This window comes from Chiloscyllium plagiosum, chromosome 10 (genome assembly GCF_004010195.1).
Source record: "Chiloscyllium plagiosum isolate BGI_BamShark_2017 chromosome 10, ASM401019v2, whole genome shotgun sequence".
In the NCBI taxonomy this organism is placed as follows: Eukaryota; Metazoa; Chordata; class Chondrichthyes; order Orectolobiformes; family Hemiscylliidae; genus Chiloscyllium; species Chiloscyllium plagiosum.
Genome location: NC_057719.1, coordinates 33043054 through 33060619, shown reverse-complemented (window position 1 = coordinate 33060619; position 17566 = coordinate 33043054). Strand labels below are relative to the sequence as shown.

General features: G+C 40.0%; 1 protein-coding gene across 9 annotated transcripts in view; it reads left to right on the top strand.

The window, feature by feature from the left end:
* The window catches only part of mdga2a (MAM domain containing glycosylphosphatidylinositol anchor 2a), a 932327-nt gene that overhangs the window by 598044 nt on the left and 316717 nt on the right, over positions 1 to 17566 (top strand). For all 9 annotated transcript variants that reach the window (XM_043697342.1, XM_043697346.1, XM_043697340.1 and 6 more), the window contains one exon: positions 12885 to 13154. In XM_043697342.1, coding sequence (XP_043553277.1) covers positions 12885 to 13154 — 270 coding nt within the window. The remainder of the gene's footprint in view (positions 1 to 12884; positions 13155 to 17566) is intronic.

Below are 17566 nucleotides of genomic sequence, written 5' to 3'. Positions count from 1 at the left end.
GAAATTCCATGGTATTTCCAGTGGAGAAGTTAGTTTTCAAAATGTCATTTTACAATTATAAACGAGCAACTGCCAATAAAAACAAAAATTGCTGGAGAAATTCAGCAGGGTATCTGTGGACAGAAAGCAGAAAGCAGAGTTAATGTTTCAGGTCCAATGGCTCTTCATCCAATCCTCACTAAAGCTGAAGATTGTATTCGAAGCTTACAAAGTTTCACAAAAAAGTTAGTAAGCTTGAGGGGTAGGGCAATTTAGAATTCAGGAAAAGATAAATAAGAAACTGAGATTTAAAAAAAATATGAAAGTAAACTAATGAGACGCTTAAAATAGATTGTAAAATTTTTAATGGGTGTGTAAAAAGGAAAAGATTAGCAAAGAAATATTTGAATATTTGTAGTGACAAGAGAGTTTATAACAGTGAATCAGGAAATGGCAGAAAAAGTAAACTCGTCATCTATGCTTGTCGACATGAAGGAAAATGGAACAACAAAAGTGGAATATTAGGGAACCAAGAGACTAGCAAGAATAAGGAACCAAAAGAAATTAGTATTAGCGAAAGGAAAGTAGTACTGGAGAAGTTAATGCGACTTAAAGGTAATAGTTCCTATGTACCAGCTGATTGACATGCCAGAATGTTGAAAGTGGCTGCAGGGATATTGGATTTATTGGTGATCATTTTCCAAATGTCTATAGTTTCAAAATCTACTCCAGTAATTTTAATCCCAATATTATAGAAAGAGCAAGAGAGAAAACATGAAACATCTGCTAGCCTAATATAGTGATAACTGGACTTTTAGAAAATAATGATCAGATTGTGCAGATCCAACATTGATTTATGAACAGGAAATTTGTCAAATAGTAGAAATACAGGTTATGTAACAGTGAGGTATTGAAAAGTATTGATACACAAAGGAACCTTGATTTCCTTGCTTATGAGCCACTAAACATGCTGTGGCAAGCAATTAGGAAGGCAAGTGGTACATCAGCCTTTATTACAAAGAGATTGTGTTATGGAGTAAAGAAATTTTGCTGCAATTATTTAGAAACTTGGTAAGACTATGTCTGCAGTATTTTGCAGCGTTTTAATTCCTCTAGGAAATTTGTCAAATAGTAGAAATACAGGTTATGTAACACTGAGGTATTGAAAAGTATTGATACACAAAGGAACCTTGATTTCCTTGCTTATGAGCCATTAACCATGCTGTGGCAAGCAATTAGGAAGGCAAGTGGTACATCAGCCTTTATTACAAAGAGATTTGTGTTATGGAGTAAAGAAATTTTGCTGCAATTATTTAGAAACTTGGTAAGACTATGTCTGCAGTATTTTGCAGCGTTTTAATTCCTCTTTGCCAGTGAGAGTGCAATGAAGTTTTGCCAGACTGATCACTGGGATGGCAGAATTGCCTTGTGAGAAAAACAATGAGGAGGCTGGTCTTTTTTTTAATCTCAAGTTTAGAAAAATGACAAATGATTTCATTGAAGCATAGAAAGTCAAAATTCAACGGACGTCCAATGGGTAATAGTCTCTGAATAAGAGTTAGGTGATTTACGAATGAGATATGGAGGAGTACCTTCACTTAGAGGTGGGGAATCTTTGGAATTCATGTGAATTTTATAGAGGTTTATCTCCCTACCAATATTCATCATTTTGTACAATCTTTTTTCATTGAACTTTATTTATCACCTTTCCACCCATTCCACCAAGTTGTCTATATTTTGAAGTTCTCTAGTGTCTTTCTGATGATTCACAATGCTTCCAAATTTAGCATGATCCACAAATTTTGAAACTTTCCTGTGTATACAGAGGTCTCTATCTCATTAATGTAAATCAGGAGATTGAGGATCCCAATTACACAGAGAACTCCAATACAAACCTTCTTCCAGTTTGAAACATACATTAACCATACTCTCAGCTCTCTATCTCCCAGCCAATTTTATATCCATACTGTTACAATCCTTTTATTTCAAACCACAACATAGTTCATAAATATGTGGTGTTGGACTAAATAGCTTATCAACTAAAAACAATATTATCAATCCGAATAGGTATTAACAAGTAGATAAGGAATAAGTGTTCCAATTGGTGGAAGGATTTGGGAATGACAGGGCACAGACTTGAGATAAGTCGATAAAAAGGAATGGAAAAAGCATGAGAAACTTTTACATTCATCAGACTGTTAAGGTTGAGAATGAGTTGCCTGAGAGTTGATAGAGTCACATTCAATTGGGGTATTCGACAGGATATTGGATTTTTATCTCAAAAGAAAGCATGTGCTGGGTTACGGGAAGAAGGCAACAGAATGATACAAGATTCATTGCTCATTCGGAGGTCAGGCACAGACATGATATATTGAATGGCATGCGTTGTAATAATTTTGTGATTTTCAATTTCTCATTAGCTTCATCTTTCCTGTGCAGTACAGAGGGGTTGGTGCATTGTCAGAGATGATGTCTTTTGATGCGAAATTAAATTGTAAACTTGTCTGCTCTGTCTGGCGAGTGTAAGCACCTACAAGTTACATGTTTTGAAAAAGAACAAGGGAGTTGTCCTTCAAGTAAAAGCAAATACTACAGTTGCCAGAGATCTGAAATAAAAACAGAAAGTGCTGGAGATACTCTGTAGGTCTAGTGGCATCTGTGGTTCCGAAGAGGAAATATTGGACTTGAAATGTTAACTCTGTTTCTCCCTTCACAGATGCTGCCAAACCTGCTGAGTTTCTTCAACAACTTTTGTTTTTATTGTAAGGGAGTTAACATTGATATTGTGGCTAATGTTTATCCGTTAAACAACATCAGTAAAACAAATTATTTGGTCATTATCGCATTGCTCTTGCGGGAGCTAGCCATGTGCAATTTGGCTGCCATATTCCCTACCTTACAGCAGTGACAACACTTTGAAAATACTTAATTAGTTGTAAAGTACTTTGAGATGTTTTAAGTTAGTGAAAGGCATTATATAGATGCAAATCTTTCCTTTTTCATCTTTGTAATTGCTTTGGACTATTTTAATACATTAAAAGTCATATAAATGGAAATTGTTTTATTGTCATTTTTTCATGTAGCTGACAGAATAAAATTGTAAAGCTAATTAACATGACTGACTTCAAATTTAGCACTCTGACAAAGAAAAACAAGTCCTTGTATTAATGTATCATGCAGAAAGTGGAATGGCCAGATTGTTGTCAGAGCAGATTAAATTGAAGCAAAGATTTAAAAGAGGCATTTGATCTGATGAAGGTATGTGATGGTGTCAACTATGGAACAAAAGGAGACCATTCAGCCATTGAATCCATGGTGACTCTCAGGGAGGCAGTCAGTCCCCTTCCTGGGCTCTATCCCTATAATTGTGCAAGTTTATTTCTCTTAAGTGACCATCCAATCTACTTTTGAAATTATTATCTGTCTCTTCTTTTCCACATGGAAAGAAGTTGTTTGCACTGGTGGGAGAGTTGATTCCTAGAAGGTATAGATCTAAAATAATGGGCAGAAGATCCAGGGGAATAGGCCAAGATTTGCTGACACCACTCACATCTCTGCATGCACACATGCATGTGTGCTGAATTTGAAATTATTTTACCATATCAAGTCTGCACACGCACAGTCAGTCACTAAGTCATCATGTTGACTTCCAGTATCAGGTCCTGGGCGTACAGGAGGTGTGTGTCATGTTAGGGTCTAGGAGAGGTGTGTCAGAAGTTTGGGATGTCAATTTAATCGTTACTCAGGGGTTAGACCAATTATTTAATCTTTTAACCATTATAACTATTCATTTTACTGTAGCAGAGGCCCCCAAATTCTCCAATGGATACCTGCAGAGGATTCTAGTTGCGGAAGAATTGCCCAGTGGAATCTTCAATTTCCCATGCAATTCCTTCGGAGCCTGCTATGATGGTGATTCTGCAGGGTCTACAGTGACAACTGCATCTACACTTTAGAAATGACTGTCTAGCCATTGAAAAGTCTAGACCATGGCAAGCAGTTACATAACAGATTTAATTTAAAATCACAGCAGATGTAAAGCGCCTGCAGACTGTAGAATCGGTTAGCATTGCTGTACTCTGGTTTCCTCCCACAGTCCAAAGATGTGCACGTTAGCTTAGTATCCAGGAAAGTGCAGGCTAGGTGGGTTAGCCACGGTAAATATGGGGTTACAAGGATAGGGATGTGTCTGGGTTAGATGCACTTCGAAGAGTCAGTGCAGACTCGTTGGGCTGAACGGCCTGTACCTACGATGTAGGGATTCTGTTATTGACCAAACAAGACCCCATCAGAATATTTTAAGAAGGTAGCCTGGACCGTAACTATTACTTAGGTTAAAGTCAAATGTGAAATGTCATGTTCCAGATGCAATGCAACTTGTCAAACTACTAACATGAAGCAAAATAATTTATTTAAACATTCTAGTTAAAATGCAATCAAAGAAAGAGGAACTTAGAATAACAACTCTATTGGAAAACTTAACAGAATAATAGATATAGTAACTATTACTCATTAACTGTTCCAATATAGTTAGATCCCATAAACCACTCCTTAGCAAAAAGGAAAATTCAACAAAATAGATCTGTCTCACAGGTAACTTGCAGCAGATAGAAACCACAGGTCCTAGCTGTAACCGAGAGAGGAAAAAGATAGCTTCTACTTTTCAAATCCACAACAGCAACTACTTAAAGTTAAATCTAAAATCTACAAAAAGCCTAGAAAGCCTGGTCTGTGAGAGATGGCCACGCCCAGCTAGGCTGCCTCCATTGTTCCACCTTTAAAACAAACCCAAGGCCTCACGAGCTGTTTCGATTAGAGTGGTGCTGGAAAATCACAGCAGGTCAGGCAGCCTCCAAGGAGCAGGAAAATTGACATTTCGGGCAAAAGCCCTTCATCAGGAATGAGGCAGGGAGCCTCCAGGGTGAAGAGATAAAAATCACTCCACCCCAGAGGCTCCCAGCCTCATTCCTGATGAAGGGCTTTTGCCCGAAACGTCGATTTTCCTGCTCCTCGGATGCTGTCTGACCTTCTGTGTTTTTCCAGCACCACTCTAATCTAAACTCTGATTTATAGCATCTACAGTCCTCACTTTTGCCTCACGAGCTGTTTGCTCCAGTGGTGTCGGTAGACTGCTTTTCTCTTCAGCCTTCCAACCTCTCTTAAAAAAAAACTGACAATGTAACCTCTTAAAGCCACAGCATCGTCACAATTCTATGATTCTACTCCATTCTATAAAAATATTCTTGATCATGGAAGTGAGTCATTGTGGAAGATTTAACCATTCTTATTACTGACAGGTTGACATATGAAAATGAGATATAACGGAAAAGAGCAATGCTGTATTGTAAACTCAGCACAAAGTTTTGTTTAAATATCATGCACGACATGCCTCTTTCCTGAAACACAATTGAAATTGTTTTTGTTAAGACACAGTGGTGGGAACTATAGACCAGTGAGCCTGATGTCAGTGGTGGGCAAGTTGTTGGAGGGAACCCTGAGGGACAGGATGTACATGTATTTGGAAAGGCAAGGATTAGGAATAGTCAACATGGCTTTGTGTGAGGGAAATCATGTCTCACAAACTTGATTGAGTTTTTTTAACAAAGAGGATTGTTGAGGGCAGAGCAGTAGACGTGATCTACATGGACTACAGTAAGGCATTTGACAAGGTTCCCCATGGGAGATTGTTTAGCAAGGTTAGATCTCATGGAATACAGGGAGAACTCGCCATTTGGTTACAGAACTGGCTTGAACGTAGAAGACAGAGGGTGGTGGTGGAGGATTGCTTTTCAGCTTGGAGGCCTGTGACCAGTGGAGTACCACAAGAATCGGTGCTGGGTCCTCTACTTTTCATCATTTTGGATGTGAGCTTCAGAGGTATAGTTAGTAAGTTTGCAGATGACACCAAAATTGGAGGTGTAGTGGACAGTGAAGAACGTTACCTCAGATTACAATGGGATCTTGATCAGATGGGTCAATGGGCTGAGAAGTGGCAGATGGAGTTTAATTCAGATAAATGCGAGGTGCTGCATTTTGGGTCAGCAATTCTTAGCAGGACTTATACACTTAATGGTACGGTCCTAGGGAATGTTGCTGAACAAAGAGACCTTGGAGTGCAGGTTCATAGCTCCTTGAAAGTGGAGTTGCAGGTAGATAGGATAGTGAAGAAGGCGTTTGGTATGCTTTCCTTTATCGGGCGGAGTATTGAGTACAAGAGTTGGGATGTCATGTTGCGGCTCTACAGGACATTGGTTAGGCCACTGTTGGAATATTGCGTGCAATTCTGGTCTCCTTCCTATTGGAAGGAAGTTGTGACACTTGAAAGGGTTCAGAAAAGATTTACAAGGATGTTGCCAGGGTAGGAGGATCTGAGCAAAAGGGAAAGGCTGAACAGGCTGGGGCTGTTTTCCCTGGAGCATCAGAGGCTGAGGGGTGACCTTATAGAGGTTTATAAAATCATGAGGGGCATGGACAGGGTAAATAGACAAGCTCTTTTCGTGGGGTCGGGGAGTCCAGAACTAGAGGGCGGAGGTTGAGGGTGAGACGGGAAAGATATAAAAGAGACCTAAGAGGCAACTTTTTCATACACAGGGTGGTGCATGTGTAAAATGAGCGGCCAGAGGAACTGGTGGAAGCTAGTACAATTACAACATTTAAAAGGCATCTGGATGGGTATATGAATAGGAAGGGTTTGGAGGGATACGGATCGGGTGCTGGAAGGTGGGACTAGATTGGGTTGGGATATCTGGTCAGCATGGACAGGTTGGACTAAAGGATCTGTTTCCATGCTGTACATCTCCATGACTCTATGAGTGCTTTTGTTGGCGGGATGGACCATAGGGTACAAAATTCAGCTTGTGGTTCAACTTGTATTTTATGAACAAAATATTCATTAATTGAATACCAAATGAGCATTTCCCTAACTCTCACAGCATTTCCCTTTTATCTAGCCCTATCTATTCGAGAAAGGATATTACCCACAATTATCCATGTGTTTAATCTGGAATCATTTCCTTTCTGATGGAAAGCTAGCTCTCTTCGACAAAGATATGTCTCTCAGGTCAGGGTGGATTTTCTCTGGATCTCATTGACATACAGCATGGTCTTCTGTTATGAGTTTTGCTGCAAATCTTCACTGAGGGTCTGGCTTCTCAGTGTGTGTTTTTATCCCTCCTCATCCCAGATCTTCCAGGCAGTCGTCTATGGACCATTGTGTAAATTGCTCAGTACTGAAACAAGTGGGTGTAACCATAATAAATGCAAGAAAATGTAATGTTTATGAGCAATCAGTACAGTTGAAAAATGTGGGTGTGCTGTGGAATTACTTGTCCCATTGAAGTGTGCCGATGCAAAAGTTTGGAACCATCATTAGACACACCCCTTTGAGTTTGAGGATTGAATTCAAACCTCATACCAAGATCTGAAGGCATGATCTAATTTTTGAGCAGTCCAGTGTATGTCAAAAGTACTGTCCTTCAAATGGATGTTGATGCAAGTCTGATCTGGGACTTGACTGCATTTTAAATATTACAAAAATTAAACTGTCAGCATTCTGGTCATCAATTCTCACCCAGCTTCATTTCGGTTTTGAAGATTTTGTTTTGTCTAAAATTGTTGTATTTATTTACTTACAGCACAGTAACTGACTACCTTACTGGCTGGAATTTGATAGAGTGCGTCATCTTGGGATATGCTGAGTTAGGTAGACTTCCCTGCACCTTTCAATCTCAATTTTATTTGCCATTTTTCTTGCTTGCACTGTGAGCTGATGATGGTGAATGTAGGAAGCAGAGAATCTGGAACAGTTGGTGTGCAATGGAACCAATGACATATCACTGTAATCAATGAAATGTAAACGTTGAGAAATAAAAGGGGAGGAGGATGAATTAAAGGAAATGTATTTGTTGTGAAATTAGGTTCAAAAAGACAAGTAAAAGTTAAGAAAAGAGATTGTTTTAGACAAGAAAAAAAAACAAGAGATTGAAAGAAAAGTAGGAAAAAATATCCAATTTGAGCTTTGACGTTTTAAAAATTTCCAATGATTTGCTGCTGAAAAAGCTGAGACACCAAACGTTACATTATTTGCTTTCTAAGCCCAAACATGAATGAAAATCAGAAACATTTAATACATTTTAAAAAGAGTATTCATTCTGTTAACCATTAGACCTAACTCTTGAATGGGTCATTAATGTGAAATTACAACATTTGTGTGAAATACAGAGAAGTTGGCATGGCATGCCATTTTTGTAACATTAACATTGAAATGGTGCATGTGTCTTTCCAAGTTTACAGGTGACACAAAGTGGGGGGAGAGGGTGAGCTATGATGAGGATATTGAGATGCTTTAGTGTGATTTGGACAAGTTGAGTGAGTGAGCAAATGCTCAGTAGATGTTCAAGAATAGACTCTCTAACCTCAAAGAATGCTAATCTGTTCACGTTGATCTCACCTAGCACACACAACATAGCCTGTATGCCTCTGTCTCGATTTTTTTTACAACCTTTGACCTGTACCCTCTTACTATGATCTGCCTGTACAGCTCATAAATAAAGCTTTTCACTGTTCTTCGGTAAATCAAATCAAATCAAATCTGTAAGATAAGTGTAAGGTTATCCACTTTGGTAGCAAAAATAAGGAGGCAGAGTATTATCCGAATGGCCATTGATTGGGAAAAGAGAGATTTGAAAAAGATTTTGATGTCCTTGTCGCTATGAAAGTATGTATGCAGATGCAGCAGGTAGTGAGGAAGGCAAATAGTATGTTGGGCACATGGCGAGAGGATTCGTGTACTGGAGCAGGAATGCAATTGTACAGGGTCTTGATGCAACCACATCTGTGTGCAGTTTGGTCTCCTTATCTCAGGAATGGGATCTTGCCTCGAGAAGGAGTGCCACAAAGTTTCATCAGACTGATTCTTGTGAGCAAAGAATGGACAGATGAAGGGAGATTGGATCGGTTAGGACTAATATTCACTGGAGTTGAGAAGAATCTTATAGAAAACCCGAAAGATTCTAACAGGAATAGAGGGTCAATGCAAGAAGGATGTTCCTGATGAGTGGGAAGTCCAGTACCCGGGTCACAGTCTGAGTGTAGGAGGTAGGTCACTTAGGATTGAGATATGAGAAATTTCTTCACCAGAAGAGTGGTGAGCCTGTGGAATTTTCTGCCACAGAAAATGGTTGTGACCAAAACATCTATGTTTTCATGAAGGAATTAGATATCGTTCTCAGGGATCAAAAGGTCTGGGTTGAAAATGAAAAAAGGTTATTGAGTTGGATGATCAGCCATGATCATATTAAATATTGAAGCAGTCTCAAAGGACCAATGGCCTATATTTGTTCATGCCAATGGTGGCACAGTGGCTCAGTAGTTAGCACTGCTGCCTCACAGCGCCAGGGACCCGGGTTCAATTCCAACCTCGGGTAACTTGCTGCGTGGAGTTTGCACATTCTCCCTGTGTCTGCATGGGTTTTCTTCGGGTGCTCCAGTTTCATCCCACAGTCCAACAATGTGCAGGTAAAGTGGATTGGCCATGTTAAATTGCGCATAGTGTCCAGGGAGGTGTAGGCTAGGTGGATTAGCCGTGGGAAATACAGAGTAGGAGGTGAGTCTGAGGGGCTTGGTCTTCGGAGAATCAGTGTAGACTTGTTGGGTCGAACAGCTTGTTTCTCCACTGTAGGGATTCTGAAAAAGAAAGTTTTCTATGTTTCTAGATCTGGTGACTTATGATAATTTGCAATTCATAGAATCATAGAAAGTTGACAAAGCCCACTAGAACATTGTGTCGGCACTAGTCTAAAGCTGGGCAGTGAAGAGGGCTATCAAAAATTACAGAGATCTTGATCATCTAAGTCAATGGACTAAAGAGTGGCAGTTGGTGTTCAATTTGGATAAATGTAAGGTATTTCATTTTGGTAAAACAAACAGGGCAGGACTAATACAATTAATGATCAGGCCCTGGGTGTTATTATAGAGCATAGGGGTTCAGGTACATAATTGTTTGTAATTTGTGTCACAGATAAACAGGGTGGTTAAGAAGGCATTTAGCATATTTGCCTTCTTTGCTCAGACTTTTAACTATAGATTATATGTTGAGTTGTACAGGATGTTGATCAGGTCTCATCTGGAGTACTGTTTACAGTTCTGATCATCCTGCTATAGGAAGATTATTATAAATTGCAAAGGGTTCAGAAAAGAGTTATTTGGATGTTTCTGAAAATGGAAGTTTTGAGTTATAGATATAAGCTTTATAGGCTGGGAAGTTTTTCACTGGAATGTAGGAGGTTGAGGGGTACTCTTGAGGTTTATAAAATCAGGAGAAGCATGGATAAGGTGAATAGCAAGTATCTTTTCCCTCAGGTGAGGGACTTTAAAAGTAGGGGGAATAATTTTAAAGTGAGAGGACAAAAATTTTAAAAACTCATGAGGGGCAACTTTTTTTACACAGAGTGGTTAGTATATGGAATGAATTGCCAGAGGAGGTGATGGATGCAGGTGCAGTTATAACATATAAAAGATTTTTGGATAAATACGTGAATATGAAAGGATAGGAAGGAAATGAACCGAATGCAGACAAGTGGAGCCAGTTTGGTTGGGAACATGATTGGTGTGCACTAGTTGGACCAAAGGGTCTATTTCCATACTGTCTGAATCATAGCTCTTACAGGCTTTGCTTGCAAATATCAATTGGCCACAGGCGTGTTTTCCTGGTGGTGGAAATTAAAATAATAATAAAATCTGTTCACAAAGCTGTTTTCATTTGCTGTCTTACTGAGAAAAAGAATGGAATTAAACACAGGTGATTTAAAACAAAACAAAAGAGAAAATGATGGTCAGACTTTCTGTGAGTTCCTCCCTAACTTCTTTTAATTGATGGGTGTACATTTAATCCAGCACCAGATTATGCTAATCCAATTAATACGTGTTCTTGCCCAATATTAATCACATCCACTCATTCTCTCTCTTCCTTCTTAAAAACATTATCTGCATCATCCATGTTATTTGTGAAGACAGACACAAAATATCCTTAAGCCTTAAACCCACATCAATGACAATAAAAACACAAAAACACATAAAGCACAATTCTTTGTTTTTATTTCTACATTCCCTGCCTCTACATGGATTTCATATTAGTCTTTTGCTAGCCTAACTCTTTCCTCAATTATATTCTCACTTTTCAAGTATTAATAAAACATCTTTGCATACATATTGATTTTGATTGTCAATATTCTTTCTTGCTCCCTTGTTGCTTTCCTGATTTTCTTATTGGTTTCAGCCCTAAATTATCTATACTCATTCCTGCTTTCTCTTGTATTTAGTTCTTGATGTCACATATAAGCTTCCTTTTTCTGACTTATCCTGTACACTGCTTTACATCCCAGAGGGCCCTAAATTTGTATGTCTCATGCTGTTTTATTGTGACAGCCTAGTTATTCTGAAACCTTTGAATTTCCCTTTTGACTGCCTCCCACCCCTCTGATTCACCTACAAGTAGCTGTTTCCAGTCCACTTTTCTTAAATCTATGCTTAGAAAATTGGCCTTGGCCCAACGTAGAATTCTAAAAACTGCAAGACTGTTCCCTCTGGGGCACCCTGGTCTACTCTTCCTTCACTCTCAGCAGCCCACCACACCCCCAATGCACCTTCCCCTGCAACTGCTGAAGGTAAGACACCTGCCCATTTATCTTCTCCCTCCTTGGTATCCAAGGGCCCAAACACACGTTCCAGGTGAAGCAATACTTTTCCTATACTTCAGACAATCTGGTCTCCTGCAATCACTGCTCACAATGTGGTCTTCTTTACATTGGGAATTGAAGCAGAGACTGGGTGACTGCTTCACAGAGCATTTATGTTCTGCCCGCAAAAAGACCTTGAGTTTTCTGTTGCATGTCACTTTAACACACCACCCTGTTCCCTGGCCAAAATCTCTGTCTCAGGCTTGCTGCAGTGTTCCAGTGAAGCACAGCACAAGCTGGAAGAACAATACCTTATTTTCCGCTTGGGGACCCTGCAGCCTTCCAGACTCAATATTGAGTTCAATAATTTTAGGGCCTGAACTCTCCCCGGTCCTAGCCCCAAACCCCACACACCAGGCCTTGTCTGCCATTACAACCTATTTTGAGCCACTAACAGTCTCCATGAACAGCTATTCACCCTCCCAGCCAGATCGTTATCCACTTTTTTGTCTGTCCAATTGTTCTTCTCTCTCTTTGGGCTCTATCCCCACCAGTCATTTACTTCTTACCCCATTCCCCCACCCTATCTTCTGTTTAAACTGACATTTTCCTAGCTACCATCAGTTCTGAGGAAGGGTCACTGGACCTGAAACATTAACTCTGATTTCTCTTCACAGATGCTGTCTGACCTGCTGAGCTTTTCCAGTAATTTCTGTTTTTGTTGTTGGAGAATTCTAACTCCTGTTCAGTTTTGTTCTGTTCTGTAACTTCCTTAAAGCTAACTGAATTATGATCATTGTGACAAAAATGTTTTCCCGTTGTGACTCCCTCTATGTGTCCAGCTTAATTTGCTAAAACTTGATATGGTATCTCTTCCTCAACATTATGTCCTGGTCAACATCCAGTTTTATGACAGTGTGTATTGATTAAAGGCATTTTTTTCAACAAATTCTGGCCAGTGTTTCTAAAATATTTGTAAACTATTCTGATAAGGTGCTACTAAAATGCAAGTTTTCTTCCTTTTCAATCAGTTTTATTATTTAAAGGGTATCATTACCTATACAAGTCTTAATTGGATGTGTTGCTAATTGTTCATAATCATCTCCATCAATTACTTCACAAGATACTGCTTTGATTTTAAAAAAATTTTGTCCAAATTTTCTGTTTGCCATTAAGAAACCTGATCACAAAATGAACACATTGACTCAAGCATGTCTTTCCATTTTGCAGACCCACCAAGTGTGGAGCCTACATTTCTGGAGATTCGACAGGGTCAAGGCAGGAGCATTACCATGACCTGCAGAGTACTGAAAGCCTACCCAACTCGTGTGCTGACCTTTGAATGGAAGCTGGGCAATAAGATTTTATTAACAGGGCGATTTGAATCACAGGATTATACACAGATCAGAGTGGACAATCTTTCCAAAGACAGCTATGGAGTTTACAACTGCAGCATAATCAATGAGGCTGGTGCTGGCACGTGTAGTTTCCTTGTGACAGGTACTCATTTGAAATGTCATTAATGCGATATATTTATATTACAGGTTGTATTTTATTCCCCTGTTGTCTTAATTTAGCATGGTAAAAATGTTTGTTTTCCTGCATTTGTCCGATTCACCTGGCAGAATCATTTTGCAGAGAGTTTGCTGCCAAGACTTTAGTATCCAGCAAGTAAAGGGCTGGATTTTACATTTCCCTTGGACCTATTGAGAACCTGAAATGGTCAATTCATGGCCACTTGTGGGCTTCATCTGCCGCCACTGATATTTCACCCATGTCAGTGGTGGTGGTGGGATGAGGATGGACTGGGGGGAACATCCCATGAGAAGCTTTTGACTCCCCAAGTGGTCTGCCTGATTGCTGCAAGGAGCTTCTTTTACAGGGCACCATGCCCTATGTATTACCTCAGGATCATCAGTCCCCCACCTGGCCTCTTGAATCACATTTCAAACCCCTCGTCAAGGGGTCATAGTTTAAGGATAAGGGGTAAACCTTTTAGGACTGAGTTGAAGAGAAACTTCTTAACCCTGTAGCTGGTACGCCTGTAGAATTCATGACCACAGAAAGCAGTTGAGGTCAAAGCATTTTGTGTTTCCAACAAGGAGGTAGATATTGCTGTCATGGCGCTAAAAGGGGGAGGATTGGGGTGAGAATATTGAGCTCAGTAGAGGAACAGATTTGAGGAGTTGAGTGGCCTATTTTTCCCCCCTGTCATCTTCTGTGAGACACCCAACTCCAGACTTCTTTGAAATCCCTCGCATGGTGAGACCCATTGGTGCTGGTGGGACTACAAAGCTATCAAATCGCGAGTCACTTTCTAAATTGGAGTGTCCTGCAGAGGTAGAACACGATGTCTTGCTTTTAAACAGTTAATGCTGCTCCCAGTGTTAAATTGCTGCAGGGAAGCCATTGAGAGTGAGTGTAGATTGTCCCTAACCTTTAAGGTCTTGTGGGCCAGGATTGTCTGTTTCATAAAATCCAGCCCATAGTTTCAGTTCCCTTTCTGATTACCATTAGCATAATTTTCACCTTATTGCCATTATAATACATAGCTTCAGCAGAGTAAAGGTATATGTCTGAAGACTGAAGTATATATCCAGAATTAAAACAAATTGCATTAATTACCATTGTTAAAATGAATTATTGGAACTACTTAGCAGCTAGAAGGAACAGATAGTAGCAAGTGAAAGAGAAAGATTTTAATCTCGCGGTGGACATAGCATTTATAAACCTTTTCAAGGTTGATGGTTATAATGTGTGAAGACGTTGGTCTGTTTTTTCCTTCACATATATGATTTGGGAATGAGTTATTTTTGAGCATCACTTATGAAACCAAAATGACTTCACGAGCTGTAGAAAAGCAAAAATGTTAAAGACTGCTGACATTGAAGACAGTATTGAGGTGAGGTGAGCCAACTTGTGTAATATCAGAGTTCACAGTCTGTTATAAAATGCTGGAGAGCACGTTACTGGATCATCAGATCTAAGAAAGATCCAGGTTCTATCTGTAGTAATCTAGGAACCCAGTAAAATACACTGATGTTATCCTTCAGGGTGTCTCAACATCAAGCATCAACAAATAGCATGTTGTGTAGTGAGATATTGATGTCAAGACATCATTTACAGAAGAACAGATGTCTGTGGCATTGGTGCAATCATCTTAGACAACATTAATAGTGTAGTGTGCAGTTTTGCATTGGTGAGAGACCAGATTAAGGAGACAAACAATCATCGATTTCTATCTGTGATTTTAATTATTCAACATAACCTTAATTTGGCAACAGAGTCTCCACATATTCAAGCATTATTGTGTAAATGTCAAGCAGTAGGGTGAAGGTTATTGGCTGTAACTGAGTTTTAGCTTTTGCTAAAGATTTTTGTGTCATTAACATCTGTGCCAAAGATGACGTTGAAGTGCTTGTCATTGTGTCCAGATAAAAAAATATTTAAATGTCTCATATTTTGAAATCATTACTGTTGAACCCATTATAGACTCTACTTCCTGGCTAAATGAGGGAGTTCAACGTCAACAAAAACTTATATTTCGAAAGCACCATAACATAATAATTCACCGCAGGTGGACTCAAGGAATAGTGTCAAACACATCGCACTCTCATCTCAAAATTACCTCACTGAGCCCTGTAAGGAGGGTCAGGTGACTCAGGTTTTTGATTTTAACAAATGCCTTATAGAAAGAAGTGAGGTGGAGAAGATTAGGGAGGGAGTTCCAAAGTTTGAGATCGAGGCCTAAATCTGAAGAATGGTCACTGGACCCGAAACATTAACTCTGATTTCTCTCCACAGATGCTGCCAGACCTGCTGAGTCCTTCCAGCAATTTGCTTTTGTTTGAGATCTAGGCAAGTGGAGAAATGCCACCAAGAGTGGAACAATTACAATCAAAGTTGCTTAAGTGGCCAGAAATAGGCATTGCAGATGTTATGAAGAGTTGCGTGGTTGGAAGCTAAAGAGTGAGGCATTGATGATTTTAAAAAAAAAAGATGAAAATTTTAAAATCATGATGCTGCTGAGTGGGAGTCAACATAACTCAGCGAGTATAGAGATTATGGGGAAAAGGAATGTGGTGTCAGTCAGGACACAGGCAGCAGAGTTTCAGATAACTGCGTTTACCATGGGTAGAATATGAAAGGCCACCTAGGAGTGAGTTGGAGTGGTCAATTTTAGAGGTAATGACGGCATGAAAGAGGGTTTTGGCAGTCGATGAGTTGAGACAGGGGCCAAGTTGAGCAATATTATGTAGATGGAAATATGCTAACCTAATTGTTGAATGAGCATATGGTTGTGAACTTGTCCCAGAGTTATATAAGAGACCGTGGTTGCCAACAGTCTGTTTCACTCTCAGATAGGTGGGAGGAAGAGAGACAGTGTTGGTAGCTAGGGCACAAAGTACAGATAGGGGTCCACAAACAGTGACTTCTGTAATCCCAGTCCATATCACTCCATTCCCTGCCTTTTTATGCATCTTTCTAAATACCTCTTGAATGTTGCTATCATGTGCTTTTACCATCTCCCCTGGAGGTGCATTCCATGCACCTATCGCCCTTTATTTAAAAAAAGTTATCTCACACATCTCCTTTAAACTATTTACCTCATACCTTAAATCTATGCCCCCGAATATTTGACATTTACGCCCCGGGAAAAAGACTCTGACTATCCATGTCTCTCATAATTTTATGTATCTCTATCAGGTCACCCCTCAGCCTCCAACTTCCAGGAAGAGTTGGACATGCACCACTGTGTCCCCTGTATGCCAATACTCCTCTCGCAATTGATCTCATAACATACATCACCACACTTGTCTGGATTAAACACTATTTCTCAATCCAGCTTTCCAACGGATCTATATTGTGCTGTATGCTTTGATAACTTTCCTTATGAGCCACAGGTCTACTAATGGGTGGCACGGTGGCACAGTGGTTAGCACTGCTGCTTCACAGCACTAGAGACCTGGGTTCAATTCCTGCCTCAGGCGACTGACTGAGTTTGCACATTCTCCCCACGTCTGCGTAGGTTTTCTCCGGGTGCTCCGGTTTCCTCCCATAGTCCAAAAATGTGCAGGTTAGGTGAATTGGCCATGCTAAATTGTCCATAGTGTTAGGTGTAGGGGAATGGGTCTGGGTGGGTTGCGTTTTGGAGGGTCGGTGTGGACTTGTTGGGCCGAAGGGCCTGTTTCCACACTGTAAGTAATCTAATTTTCATGTCATCCGCAAACTTATTAATCAGACGAGTTAATGTTTATCCAGATTATTAATATATATTACAAACTCAAAAGTCCCAAACTGATCCCTGCAAAACACCACTGGTCACAGACCCTCTGTCAGAATAAAACCCCTGCACAATTATCCACAGTATTCTATGACCAAGCAAATTTTGTATCTAACATAACAACTCACCATGGATACCAAGCGACTTAATCTCCGAGACCAGACGATCATGAAGGAATTTGTCAAATTCTTTAATAAAGCCTGGGTAGACAATAATCTCTGCCCTACCCTCATCAATTATGTTTGTAACTTAGTCATAGAGTCATAGAGATGTACAGCATGGAAACAGACCTTTCGGTCCAATCGTCCATGCCGACCAGATATCCCAACCCAATCTAGTCCCACCTGCAAGAACCTGGCCCATATCTCTCCAAACCCTTTCTATTCATATACCCATCCTCTTAAATGTTGTAATTGTACCAGCCTTCACCACTTCCTCTGCAGCTCATTCCATACGCGTACCACCCTCTGTGGAAAACGTTGCCCCTGATGTCTCTCCCCTCTCACCCTAAACCTATGCCCTCTTGTTCTGGACTCCTTGACCCCAGGGAAAAGACTGTCCATTTATCCTATCCATGCCCCTCATAATTTTGTTAACCTCTATAAGGTCACCCCTCAGCCTCCAACGC